The 14,822-nt window shown below is 38.6% G+C and overlaps 1 protein-coding gene across 2 annotated transcripts; it reads right to left on the bottom strand.

Annotated features, from left to right (window-relative positions):
* Window positions 1–133: 133 nt before the first annotated feature.
* On the bottom strand, window positions 134–9,075 carry dph5 (diphthamide biosynthesis 5). Of its 2 annotated transcripts, none has more exons than XM_027159226.2 (7): window positions 8,665–9,075; window positions 7,187–7,311; window positions 5,922–6,030; window positions 4,849–4,969; window positions 2,533–2,572; window positions 1,640–1,743; window positions 134–796 (listed from the first exon to the last, which is right to left on the bottom strand). In XM_027159226.2, the coding sequence occupies exons 1-7, from the start codon at window positions 8,797–8,799 to the stop codon at window positions 564–566; spliced, it is 867 nt and encodes a 288-aa protein (XP_027015027.2). In that variant the 5' UTR covers window positions 8,800–9,075; the 3' UTR covers window positions 134–563. The 2 variants fall into 2 exon arrangements, with proteins under 2 accessions (XP_027015027.2, XP_027015045.2); XM_027159244.2 differs by lacking the exon at window positions 8,665–9,075 and adding an exon at window positions 8,517–8,649.
* Between the last annotated feature and the right edge of the window lie 5,747 nt (window positions 9,076–14,822).

Raw genomic sequence — 14,822 nt, 5'->3', positions numbered from 1 at the left:
TGTTTATAGCAAAATGAAGGAGAGGTATGTGCTTTTTTGTCCTTAATTCATATCATTTGTCACACAAAAAGGGCCTGTTTCTGCAACTTTTTGTTGGATTACTATGTTGTATAAAATACATTTAAACAACATGTTTTGAAAATCAAATTTAATTAAAAATTTTGGTAGAGAGAAAGACATTAAGCGTGAGGCTCACATCCAGAAACCGGAGCAAAGTGTGTTTGATCGAGACTTCTGAAAACCCAGTGTCATTAAAATTCCCATTATACAGTCACATCACAAGCCCAAAGTTACAGTTGAATCACAGAAGCATTTCACAAATTGAGGCATTCATTTGTCCCAGATGAAACTTTTTTCTTTTCTCTGTGACCTTTTTACAATTTTCTCCTCTGTAATTCACTCGAAGGCTGCACAGGAAAACTTAATTAACCCAAAAGCACCATTCTGTAATGCAGCTTGCATGGTTATTTTTTGAGCTATACCAAATAAATACATAATTCATGTGGTTTCCTTGAAGCTCCAGACGTGAGACAGCAGGAGGGTTAAAAGTTCTGCACAGCTTCTCAGGAGATGTAGGTGGAGCTGTCAGTCATCTTTAGGCTGCTGAGACCCTCTGGGCTGCTGAAGAGCCTCAGCATGTCCACCTCGAGCGGGTGCAGGTGGCCCGTGATGATCATGGAGTGCAGCGGTGCTCCCAAATCACACACTGCCATCTCACGCAGAGATCCAGCTCGAACTGCCTGGTCGTCGGCCCCCACTCGCGCCAGTCCCACACACACTGTGTCCTCGGTGATGGCTGCAGCGACACACAAACCCAATAATCTCATCAAACACTTTCAATCAAACCTAATCCAGTTTTCATGCAACTCTGGACAGATCATTCAGTGTGACAGATGGTCCAGACGTGAGTCTTGGATAAAGAGCATCAGATGAAGGGAAATGCAAGAAAAACTATACAATCTATGCAGAAATATAGAGCTGAAGAGGACTCAGGATACAAGCCCCAAGGATCATTAAGCACATTCCTTAAATATATCATTCAAATGATTTATACCATGATACAGCTAAACTCCTGAAATCTGACTGAATACACAGTGTTTAATTTTCAGAGACAGAACTCTCTATAGCTGCTATAACGGAGGTGACAACAGGAATTAACTTGACTCTGAGATCTTGAAATTTGCTGTGGAATGAAAAACGTGATATCGGCTCACCCCGTCCCTGGGATCTGTTGTTCTACTGCAGCAGTTTGCTAAATACAATTTGCAATAGGAATTTCAGGACACTATAGGGTTCTGCTTGGAACGTGGTTAATGTTGTGGAAGGCCTGTGAGACAAGTTACTGTAGTTCCTGATCTCACTTGTTATATCAGCGATAATCATTCCATCATCTCACCTATCTTTCTCTCAGGAGTTCAGAGACTCCTTCCATAAATGTTAGACATCTCTTTACAGAAAATGTCACCATCTCAACAATTATATGCTCTTAAAATCTGTTATGAGCAGATGCTGTTAAAGTTAATGTACAAACTTGTGAAATGAACCGAACAGAATCCAGCACCGAACAGTGAAGCAGTACAAGTGGAGGCTTGAAGTGCAAACTCTAGCTGTGCTGAGAAACAAACAAACATTCTCTCACCTGGTTCCTCTGCATGTTCTCGGCGGTTCTGAACCACCTCCAAAAGCTGCTTGGCCGCCTGAGCCACCGTCATGTACCTTGGTGGCTCAAAGACCTTGCGACCCCTTTTAAAAAAAAAAGAGATACAGAAGAGAGTGAGAGTGTAGAGCAAGAGAGAGGAAAAGAACTCTAATGGACTTGTAGTACTTATGGCACTTGTTCTTAACAGAGACGTATAGACTGTAAGGACTGAGAGCTGTTTAGACGGTACTAACGCTCATCTTAATGCATCACTTCATATTAACTTAATACAGGACACAAACGCTAAATGTATTTTCCTTCCTTTCGGTAGAATGAAGCCCAGAAACCTCATACGACAAGCATGCATGCTCTGACCAGAAACCCAGAGAGCATGTGTTTATTCCATTTCCGAGTAACGATCCAACTAAACCAGTCAATCTGGGAGAAATTAGGGTCTTTTCCTTTTTCCACTCAGCTTGAGGAACAGCGGTCTCTGGAACGTTGCTCTTTCCAGTGCATGCAGTGGAACGTGCGAGTCCACCTGGGGTCATGTGAAACGCGAGATGAAATTATAGTGTGCACTAAAGCGTGGAAGACACGAAGGTCGCTCACACGTGCGTTAGGAAAGAGCTGGCCGTAAATCGGAATTTTTCAAGTGCTTAAAAAAAAGGTAATGAGGGTTTCTTTTTTTTTTTTGGTGGCTGATAATGATATATCAAGAATCCAAGTCAAATAAAAACGGCTATGATTTTCCTTCTGTCAGCTCTCTGGGTCACGTCCAGCTGCGGATATAAACGCATGTTAAGCGAACTTCGGTAATAACCACGACTCCTCTGACAAAGAGCTACAGAGCAGACAGAAATCAGAGCAAACCCAACACGAGAAGTGCTTACCTCATGAGGTTCTCCATGGACTGCTCCTTCACTTTGATATCTGTGTAACAGAGACAGTATGAAATGCACAGTCTGAGCACACGCTGAACCCCCTGCACTAGAACTGTCCTTAAAACAATTTTTTGACATGGTATTTCTTGTATCTGATGAAAAACAATCAATGTCGATACCTTCATATTTTCTACCAGAAACTTTAACAGTGTATAAAGACTAAGTGAGGCGTTCTCATACCAGGGACTGACTGGAACATTGTTTGTCATCAACATTTTCCACATTCTTTTACAGCATGGAAAATCTGACATTACAATTTTTTCTTTATGTCCAGCATGAATATATTTTGTGATGAACTCTGAAGAGAGATGAAGATATCCAGTTAGCCTGATTGCTAGTCACTTAACATTTCACACAAATCTTCACAGAACCAATAAGACTTCAGCCAGAGATGTTTAATTATCAGAGCTTTGTAACAGTCAGACGTTTTCTGATATCTTCAGGACAGAGAGGTTTACACTGTGATTCCTCAGGAACATCACAAGCAGTAATTATTTGGGTTTAACTTAAAGCGAGAGAAAACTGGAGACTACAGAATAAATGACTGTTTTAGCTGCTGTACTGCAAGTGATAACAGGAACGTAGAACATTCCCAAATGTTCCACACATGTATAAGGGATTCAGAATTATTAAAAAAAGTACTTTAATAAAGATTAAATAAATAATTGCTGGTGGTTCGCTGAGGTATATGACAACAAAACACTTAAGGACAGAAGCCACTCTGGGCTTATAACTGCACCTCATCCATCCATTCTGTTACTGATTCTTTTCTATAAATTTAAAAAAAGGAGTGTATTATTCCTTATTTATGTTATTATTAAGTAATCCATGATACAATAAGAACTGATATTTACATTGTTACACTAAACCTGTCTAAGTAAAACAAACAAAAAGAAATGTTTCTTGATGAGTATTTTGAGGCCCCTCACCTACAAAGAGGAGACTGTTCTCACACACACACACACACACACACACACTCACACACACACACACACACACACACACACACACACACACACACACACACACACACACACACACACACACACACACACACACACACACACACACACACACACACACGCAGGCACGTCGATACAATTATTTTGCCTCAATGTTTATAATCAGATTGTTTATGCTAATGTAGAGTAATCTGTGTCGGGTTGATAAATAATATACGGCTTGTTAGTAAATGTAATGACGGCTAGACTAAACAGTGTGTGGTGTCTGGTGTGTGAGAGAGAGAGAGAGAGATTGTGTTGGAGGTGGAAGGTGAAATGAATAATACCAGTCTTTTTTGTCTGTTGTTGAATAATGAGGTTAATAACACAGATCACATTCACTCTCCCATCCTGCTGATCGGATCCACACCTGAGCCCTCGACCCCCCAGCACTCACAGAGGGCGGAGCCACCAGTCACTGAGACTCCGCCTCCTCTGTGGATTTGCTCCCTTAAGGGTTTGGAGTTAAACCTCCAATGCATGTTGATAAACCTAAATAATGATTTCCCCAAAAAGACCATCTGCTGTGTGTATATACTACACACACACACACACACACACACACACACACACACACACACCACGTTCAGATACATTCGCCTCTTTTGTGTGTGTGTATTAAGCTGATTTAACACGCACACCAGGGAGAATATATAAAGGCACTGTGTGTTGCGGGGGAAGGGGGCGGAGTCAGGTCCCTCTGGGATGTGTCTGGCCTTGACATTTTCATTGCTTCTTCTTTTGTCGGTCATGTTCATGTGTTCATACTGCCAGTGATTTCATGCCTTACTGTCTTTAGTTTCCATTGGTTGCCATGGTTTCACTGGTTGACCCTGCGTAATTCAATATGGCTACACAATCAGCAATGCTGGCTACACAACCAAGTGGATGTCTTCTGGTTAAAAACAGAAACTTAGAGCAGAAAACGCACAGGTGAATACTGTGAGCCAAAAACAACATACTCTGCAATTTGTAGCAAAAACACAGGAGATGTTGTGTTTGGGTTTGACCTTTTATCCCGTCATATACAACCTCTCATTATATGTGTACAGAGACGTTAAGAAGAGAAATAAAGAGAAGGAAGGAAGTAGTGTACACAGTGTAGGTAGCTAGTACAGTCAGCTTGTTTTGCTAATCCAGCCTGAGCAAAATGTGTTAATAGAGCTTTAGAAGCTAGATTATTCCTACTGTTTCTCATGGGAAATGTCCTGCTTGTTTCTTGCTAGTGTGAAGCTAGGGTTAGCATTTTATATGCAGACCTTACCCAGAAGGCAGAGCGTGTGCATGCCCATGTCTCTGTTCCTCTTGATCTTATCGTAGAAGCTCTCCGGTTTCCAGCTGTCTGTCCAGAACACGATAGACACCGTCTCACCAAAACTGTACAACTAGCAACAGACAGACAGACGAATGAAATTTATATAATCAAAAAATTATATAATATAATAAAAATATAAAAAATAAATGACTTCCGAATTCTTTTGTAAATAATCCCTTTCTGACCCGTCTAACAAACTTAACACTGTAGCACTCAGGATAAAGCTGATACTTTTTCTTCAGTTAAAAAATGTTTTGATCCTTAAAAGTTTTGATCAGCTGCTACGAGAGTCACATAATGTGAAATGTGTGTTTGAGTTACTGATTTCTGCATTCCAGGACCGGGCAAGGTGTTTCCTGTTACTCAGTGTGTATCACATCACAGCCAGCCTGAATCGAGCCTGTGTGTGTGTGTGTGTGTGTGTGTGTGTGGAGTTGTTGGTGCACCTCCATACAGCTGACAACAAAAACACACACTGCTGCTGATCGTATTGATCTGTTCAGTCCTGTGCTGGTTCACACGGGATTATGTAACAAAAGTTTATGTTCCTCGATTGACGTACCATTTCTTCTCAGTTAATGTCGAATGGGTAGGTGGAATGGATAAACAGAAACACGCTTTTAATTCATCTCAGGTTACAAGCAATTTGAAAAGCAAACAAATGTTTTTGTGTTTTGTTTTTTTCGACACATGCTTTTGTTATCGCTGCTCATCTCTAAGCAAGTAGAAGAGTGTAAAAGCTCAGTGCTGATCCAGGATGAGTTTATGCTGCTAAAAGTCTTCTGTATGGTGGTACTGATAAATCACAGGACTGGCCCCAGATCAGCAGTGTGAGAGAACAGCCGGGGTCTCAGGGAGCACAGCTCTATAAACACCCCCGTAATATTGATGGCTTCAGCCCGAGTGCCAGGACGCTACACTCACAAAACTAACACTGTCCATATGATTTTTATTCAGTAACATAAACCTACATGAAATCTGAAATGAATTTCCTGAAGAACTCATAAAAACAGAAGTTCTACCTGCAGCCCACAGCAGCCCACTGCGTTCAGGATCGAGGCATTATGGATGACTCTGTAGTCTATCCCAGCATTCACTGCTCTCAGGACCAGATCACTGTGGGTTGTGGCTCTGAAAAGAACCAAAAGGTATTCTAATGGATTACTGACTGAGAAGCACACAGAATAAGACAAAAAGGAAAAAGGGTTATGGCACACGAGCACAAACCAACACTTTCCTGCTTATGAGTGCACTCTTTACAGATCAGCATCAGCCCAAGAAATGTCAAGCGTCTGCTTTAGAAATATGTCATTAAACATTATTAAATACAAATATTCTCCAGAAACGGAAAATAAACAGCGAGGCTCCCTGCTTCAGGCCTCGAGTGGTTTCCAGGCAGGAGAATAAATGCCTAGAGAAACACAGTGCACGTCTCCAAAAAAACCTCATATCACAACTCCTTCACCACATATTACTATGTGGCCAGTAAAAGAATGCGCAAAACGAACATTGACCAATCAGAGCTCCTGAGAGGAGTAAATCTGTATGTAGCACTTTCCTCTGAGGACGTCACGCTGCTCTGTGTCTAACACCAGAGTAACACTGTTACACTGGACTACAGGACCTTCACTGCATCATACTCTTTAGTGTGTCGTCTGTAATCATGACTGTACTGTGCAAAAACATGCGTAGTTTTATTTTTAAATTGCTGCTGAAAGCCTTTCTGATTCAAATGACAGCTTGCTGGGAGCAGAGCTTAGAACTGAAAAAGCAACAGCACTGAGGTAAAAATGTGATTTACATTTACAAACCAACTTTATTAGTCCCCAAGTGGAAACCGTCACAAGAGCAACAGGACACACAATATGTGCACAATAAGTTCACAAAATAAAAAATGAGTCTGAGGTTTTGACACAGATCTGTAATTGTACGAACTGAATGTGAGATGTGTTATGAGCAGCTGTGTAGAGTAGGCATGATACAACAGACATGCACATTATCACCAGTGTCTACTGTTTCCCAGCCTCATGGTTGTGTCACAGAAATACCAACATGCAAGTGTTCTCACTTCTTGTTGCAGTGAGGATACAATTGTCTACTGAAGACCAGAAAGCAGTTGCTACAATGTGATTTCTAAATTTATATTAATAATGTAAAAAGTGTGTGATAAAAGTAAGAGTTACCGCTAGTAAATGCATGGTTCAGAAAAAGATGTAAAGTTTGTGGTTAGACAGGTAAAGCATGCAATGCACTGCAGGTCTGTATGTTGTTGGTGGTTTTTATTTACCCAAACGGATCTCCAACCACCAGAAAGGCTACATCACTGACATCAGCACCTTTAAGCATCTCATCTGCCTCCTGTTCCACCATGTCTCTGTCTGCTAAAATCAGCTCTCGCCCATAATACTCCTCCTGCACACATGCACACATGTACACACATGCACACACACACAGAGAGAGAGAGAGAGAGATAGAGAGAGGGGGGAGGGGGAGAGAGAAATAATGAATTTGTCAGCTGAACAATTTGTCAGTTTTCACCTGAAAATGTGAAATGTAGTGTGCATTCAAAAATCTATACAATCCATACACCTTTCAAAGTAAAAAAAAACAAAAAAAACAACAACAAAGGGTAACAAAGAATACGACAGTTTATTTATTTATAGAATGTTTTTTTGCCTGACTGAAATATGATAATTAGCATCACTGTCAGAGTTAAAGTGCGTGTGAGGTACAGGATGTACTTCAGGACAAGGAGGGACATCCTTTAACAACGTATTGTATACAATTGTGCTGGAAGAATATCTGACTTCTTGTTTTAGAGAGATTTTATGGGGAAAACTTAAAGGGCTGCAAAAAGTATGCAAAATTCTGTACACGTCACAGTTATCCAATTTTATTTTATAATAAAAAAAGTATAGATTTTTTTTTATTATTGAATTAACAACAGACATCCATTAACAAACTTGACAATAACAATACAGATACAAAGTATGCTAGGGGGAATTTACAATAAAATATTAAATATAGTTCAGATTTTCAAAGTTTTCAGTGCCTTTCACTTTAAAGACAGTCTTATAGAATCAATATAAAGTTCCATTTCTTTTTTTAAATATGAAACAGGGTTTTCTTCCAGAAAATTTACATTTGGGAATGTGAAATTTTGCTAACAAAAGGATCAGATTTATTATGTAAATACTACTGGTAGTATGGTAGACTCTTTGATTCTTCAAAACACCAAATAGCACATTTTTCCAAAATAAAGCAAAATAAACATCAATATTCTTAACAATAAAATCACAAACATTTTCCCAAAAGTGGGCAGTACCAATATAAGTGAGCCACAGTTTCTAAGCTGTTATTATAAAATGTACAATTTATGTCTATCGCTTTTAAATTTCACAAGAAAATGTTTTGTTGGGTAGATCCTATGACTAAGTTTAAATGAGATTACTTATTTGTAATTAAATACTGATTTGGAAGTAGCCAAACCTTTTCCCAAACAATATCATCTGTAAACCGGTTCCAGAAAGAATGAACATAAGGCAAAGATACAATATTTCTTCGAAATAAAGTTCTTATACATCTATTGTGGGAGTTAAAGGACAAACATATCCTACCTTCATAGGTATTAACAATATTAGGTAGGGACCACAGTTGAGTATTTATAATAAAAGTATAGATCGTTATACGATACTATGAAGATTAAACCTACGAAACAAACAATAAAGTCATGATTTCTGCATGTTTTCCTCCCCAGTTCCGTACCAGTGCTTCTTTCCCCACAGTCAGTATGGACGTGTAGGCTTCTAGATAAACACGACTACATCTCTGGATTATTTCTAACCCTTTTACAGTGATGTCTTTAGCGTCGCCGAGTCCAAGACCGATGAAATAGAACATTGCTGAAATGTTTATCAGGTTTATACTGAAATCCTGACAGCTGCTCAAACTAAACGCTCTCTATATCAGATCGCTAACTGCTCAACATCACGTATTAATACGCCTACATTAAATACGCCTACATCTACTTTTAATCCGCGTAGTTTACATATAAGAAAACTAACAGATACAACGCGAGAACATTTTAAAGATAAACAGGTTTAAATGGTAACCGCTAGACTTTGGCACATGTTCCTCTACCGGAGCTGACATCCGGCTTTCCGTAAAGCAGCACTCTTTTTTTTTTTTTTTTTACGACAATGTCGTAAATCGTGTACAGAAAGTTTCAGTAGTTCATATTGAAATCATTTGATTAGTATGTCCACTGAACATACGTCATTTAAAAAGTGTATACATTTTTAAATTCGTCTGGCTAATCCAAATGATTATTTGACAACTGCAGTGTTTCATTAAACTAGATTTCTAAGCAAAGCTGTTCATATTAAAGCTGGAGTCCAAACCCAAAATATTGGACAGGAAAAATGGCCATTGAATCAATATCATAAAGTCATCTGAGAAATTTTGCCACAAGAAATACCAGCCTCAGCAGAGCCCTAAATGAACACGTTTCTCACACGTGTTAATCCAAACTGTGTTGTTGTTTTTTTTTGCATTTGCCTTAAAGTTTACTAAGACAAATGTTAGAAGTTTTCTATCAATGGAACTCATTACACACATGTGACTGTAATCAATTTATTAATGATCTGTGTCGAAAATGTATTAAACATATCCACTCGATGGCCACTTTACTACACAAACCTTGCCTATACCTACAGGAATGGATGGCTTTACACATTAAAAACAGCTTACAAATACAATAAGCTAAAAACAGTATATGCTCAAGTGACAGTCACTGAAAACTTGATAACTTCACTGAATTTAACAGAAATAGTAATGAATTCATAAATACATTCGATGCTCCATTCCTTTTCAACACATTACTGCTTCTATAGTATACAGCCGGCGTATATATCTGGTGTCATTCAGATGAAGATGAGGTCCCATTTGAATTTGATTCCTCTCATGGTTTCTTTTGGATTAAGTTGAGATTGATATCCGGATTTCATTCTCAGTTTCATGCTAAAAATAAACACCTTCTAGTTTTTGTGACATTTAATAGCAGTGAAACTCAGACTTCTGATTGATGTCACATGAGAAATCAAATTAAAGTATCCAAAAAAAAAGAGAGACAGAAAGATTTGCTTACATGAAAGAAATACATACCTCACCCAGAGGCAGAACGTTATGTGTAAATGAGTTTCTGGTTACCTGAAGTAGGTTCGTGGGTTTCGGGAAAGAAGGGTGAAGATATTGCCGTTGACTGGAATTTTTTCTGGATCTGATCCCTTCATTCATTGTGATTGGTGCAAGTTGTATTAAGTGGTAACATTTAGGAAAATAACACTTATGGAACAATATTAAAAGAGGAAACCAGTGTCAAAAGGCAGAGTTGAAGTGATTAATAAAACTAGAACACAGTTTTTTCATTCATCTTCAGTAACTGCTTTATCCCAGTCAAGTTTGGGTCTGTATTCTATCCTGGGAACACTGGCATAATGAAACAGGAGAAACCCTCAAGCCGAGCATGTGAAACTCCACATATATGAAACTCCACACAGACAATAACACAAGCTCAAACATTACCTGCTGCACCATTTCGCAGATTTAATCAGCTCTAATGCTGAAAATGCTGACCTTTATTGTAATGCAGCTGATACCTGCAAAGCACATATATTAGAGTCAAAGGTCTTTAATCTGAATAAAGCACCATTTAACCCTAAGGGCAAAACTACCATCTGGTCTCTACCCTATCACAAGCCACATCCCTTCAATGAGATCAGGGGATGACAAACTGAACAAATTTAATCTTCATAATGAGTTCATTTTAAAATGTTCATATGTGTATATGTCACAATGGATTTTTTTCTAATTCAAATTCAAATGGATTTTTTTTGGACAATTTTGTTTAGACAGTTTTTTAATTAAATGTGGAATAAAAATTTCTTTTTTCTCCGGCACTCATGTAACTAAATTGAAAATAGAGATGGGGAAAAATAGGATAAAATCTTAATAGTGGTAGATTAAAGACCTTTTATAAAGTAATCCAGTTTAATTGTCCACACTCTGGCCATGGATATGCACTAACAAGTAAACTATTCTGTATTTATTATTAACTATTCAGATTGTCTTTAAAGGGATAAACATCGGTTCATCGAAAGCTGATGCAACTCAATGTCATGTTAAAATGTGTCATTATTTTTTTTTACATCAACATTAATATAGATTTTATCCAAATCAGATAGATCAAGTGTTCTGCACTTGTGTGTGTGTGTATGTGTGTGTGTGTGTGTGTGTGTGTGTGTGTGTGTGTGTGTGTGTGTGTGTGTGTGTGTTTGTGTGTGTGTGTGTGTGTGTGTGTGTGTGTGTGTGTGTGTGTGTTTGTGTGTGTGTGTGTGTGTGTGTGTGTGTGTGTATGTGTGTGTGTGTGTGTGTGTGTGTGTGTGTGTGTGTGTGTGTGTGTGTGTGTGTGTGTGTGTGTGTGTGTGAGTGTGTGTGTGTGTGTGTGTTTGTGTGTGTGTGTGTGTGTGTGTGTGTGTGTGTATGTGTGTGTGTGTGTGTGTGTGTGTGTGTGTGTGTGTGTGTGTGTGTGTGTGTGTGTGTGAGTGTGTGTGAGAGAGAGAGAGTGGTCAGAGGGCCTCTCCAGTGGTGCTTCCTCGTCGTTTGTTAAGCTCTGAAAGGCCTCCGTCAGTGTGCATTATGCCTGGCAGAATGGGCTCACTGAGGCCTGGCACAGGGTTTTTTTTTCTTCTTCTTTATTTCAGAATGGGACTCCGGATCCAGAGATGCCCGATTCCTCAGCTCTGGGCTGGCTGCCGCCTCACGGCCCATCTCCATGGCAACGCTGCCAGGGTCGGCGTCTGAAAACAATTTGGTACTTAATGAGAATTTACTTTGAGTAAATGGTGGGAAAGTGGGGGTGAGGGAAGGGATGTGGGGGTATGGAGGGAAGAATGAGGCGCATGCTTGTTACGCGCTGCCAGATGAAGGAATGTGATTGTGGTTTGTTGACTAAAAAAACAGTTTAATTTAAATGAGATGAAATTATCTTCAACTGATCAGTCACATTTTTGTGCTCCTGCACAAGTGCAAGTGTTACCTCAATCAACTCGGGTTGTGTGTAAAAGAGAGAAAAAGAGAGAGCGTGATTATGTAATGGCTCACCCATGTCGGGCATATTAGAACCATTCAGGTTCCCTTTTCCCCTGGTTTTGTTTGAGTCCAGTGAGCCAGTGGCAAATTGTCCCAGTAGTCTACGCCAATCAGCTCAACCGAAGCGCGGCAAGAATGAGCTGTTCCTCTCCACACATACATGAGCAAGTGAACAAATATGATGTAACAATCCAAAGAAAAGGTTTTGTTCTAGATTTATTGTTTGTTCATTTCCCTCTCTTGTTATTTGTACTATTTTGTGCCACATCCAACTAAGAGTTTCTATGTATTGTTTCTGGAGTTTTCGTTTGGCTGGGCAACTATTTCTACCCACTTTCAGTGCATGGCAGAGAAATTAGCAGTAATATTACTATTTATAATTATCTATAAAAAAGTTCAAATCATTAACTGTTAAAATACTTTCCAAAACTAACAAACGTCAGGAAGGCTGTCCCTGTTTCCTCGTTCTGCAGTCTGGGCATGAAGCAAAATGTTTTCCCTCGGCAGCCACAGCCTTCTCCCACGGCTCGCAGTGGGAAGTCGCTGCTCCCCCTGGCTCTAGGTTCTCCTGAGAGGCGGAAGTGTTAAGGGAATAGTGAAGAATGCCTTTTTTGGGGGTCTGTTATGTTTACTCTGCCTCCATTGCCCCACCCTTTCCCTGCACAGAATCAGGCTTTAAATAGTCTAAAATAATGTGCTGGCACCAGAAAATACACAAAAACAGAGAGACAGATTTGAGAAAGTGTTTGCTTTTATGATGGACAGTTTCCAGGGTGTGGGCCATAAGTAAGGTATCGCTGGAAATGAAACCAACTTCTAGTAAATTCATTGTATATCGAAGCTGATTTTGGGATGGGAGAAAAAAAAAGTCAAGAAGCTAATAATGATTATGATGTTACATAGTCCAGCAGCAACAGACATAATATATATATATATATATATATATATATACATATATATATATATATATATATATATATATATATATATATATACATATATATATATATATATTTATATATATATATATGTATGTTATATATATATATATATATATATATGTATATATATATATATATATATAAATAAGTTTTTTTTTTCAGGGTGGACAAGCGGAAAATGGACATTACAACCCATGCTTACATTTTCTTTAGAAATTATTCGTACAATAGAGTCAAATTTTCCTTTGCTTCTGTTCAAAATACTATGGGGGTGCGGTTTGCAATGCAGTCTTCTGGAATTAACAGCACTTCCAGTAGATGTCTTCAATTGTACACTCCCTGTCTCCATGTATTTCTGTCAGTAACAATGAGATTTAAAGTGCAGTGGTTTGTAAACTATATGTTGCTTGTTATTATTTAAACATTAAGTCATTAGAGCTATTTTATCAGTGCATCTAGTTATCCTGGTCAGTTATAGTCACACAACTGCTTGTCTCTTTATATAAAATCATACAAAAATACACATGCATTAAAAAACACTTTGCATAAAATCCTTTAGTATTTTCTCCTATGAAGCTCATAATAGGTGGGCTAATCAAGCTGAGGAAAATAAAAAATCATGGAACAACATCTTTCCTTCAGCTCTGTAGGGTAAATCCAGTGCATAAAATCCAGTACATGCACGCTCAGATCAAGACCTGTTTATCCTGTCAATAAAGAGCACTACTGGAAGGCAGAAGAAGGAAGTGATCAGAAATGTTAAATGCATTGGTATGCTGTTTATTTCTAGTTACGGGATATACAAGCACAGATGAGTCATTTCCTAAAAAGCGCAGCTCTTGTCTTACAAGCATGTCTTCCTAATACTACATCACTCCATCCAGACACGCTCAGCTGCGTTTAAAGCAAGAATGGGAGATTGCATAAGATCAAATGTAGTATATGATCATGGATTTATTGTTGTCATTAACAATGATAGAGATTTCCAATTTTAATTTGTTGAAATTTTAGTGCCAAATAAAATAATACATTTGGCTTTTACCTGATGTATCAGAAGTATCAGCTACTGCATATGATTTAGAAATTCCATATAGAACTATGTTTTCAGAAATATATTACATAATGACAGTATAATACACTCACTTTAATAAGGACACCTTTGCATCTGCTCATTTAGTTATCCAGACAAAGAGCCAATCATGTGGCAGCAGCACTATACATAATGTCATGCAGATACAAACCAAGAGCTTTAGTTTGCATTAAACATCAGAATGGCAAAATGCCTGTGACTTTGATCAGTATATGCTTCAGCCAGATAGGCTGGTTTGAGTAAATACTGAGTGAGCTGTGTTGGTGGAAACGCCTTGTTGATAAGAGAAATCAGAGGGAAAATGCTGAGATTGGTTCAAGCTTCCAGGAAGGATATAGTAACTCATAAAATCACTCTTCATAACTTTGGTGAGCAGAAAAACATCTCAGCACACACAAAATATCAAAGCTTGAGGTGGATTAGCTACAACAACAGAAGTCCACAGTGGGTTTTACTCCTGTCAGTCAAGTACAGGAATCTGAGGCTATCAAGGGCATGGGTTCATAGAAACTGAAAGATTAGAAATGAAATCTACTGCTCTTTTTCAAGTCTTCAGCTGTCCAGTTTCTGTGTGTTGCGAGTTCTGAGATGCTTTTCTGCTCACCATGTTTATAACGAGTTATTGCACCATTCTTTGTAAACTCTATTTGTTGAAAATCTCAGATTTCACCCTTCAGGTGCTTACAACCATGCCATAGTTAAAGTCAGAGAGATCATAGTTTTCCCATTCTGATGTTATATAT

Source organism: Tachysurus fulvidraco, chromosome 2, assembly GCF_022655615.1.
Source record: "Tachysurus fulvidraco isolate hzauxx_2018 chromosome 2, HZAU_PFXX_2.0, whole genome shotgun sequence".
NCBI classification, from domain to species: domain Eukaryota; kingdom Metazoa; phylum Chordata; class Actinopteri; order Siluriformes; family Bagridae; genus Tachysurus; species Tachysurus fulvidraco.
This window is presented reverse-complemented; position numbering and strand designations above follow the sequence as displayed.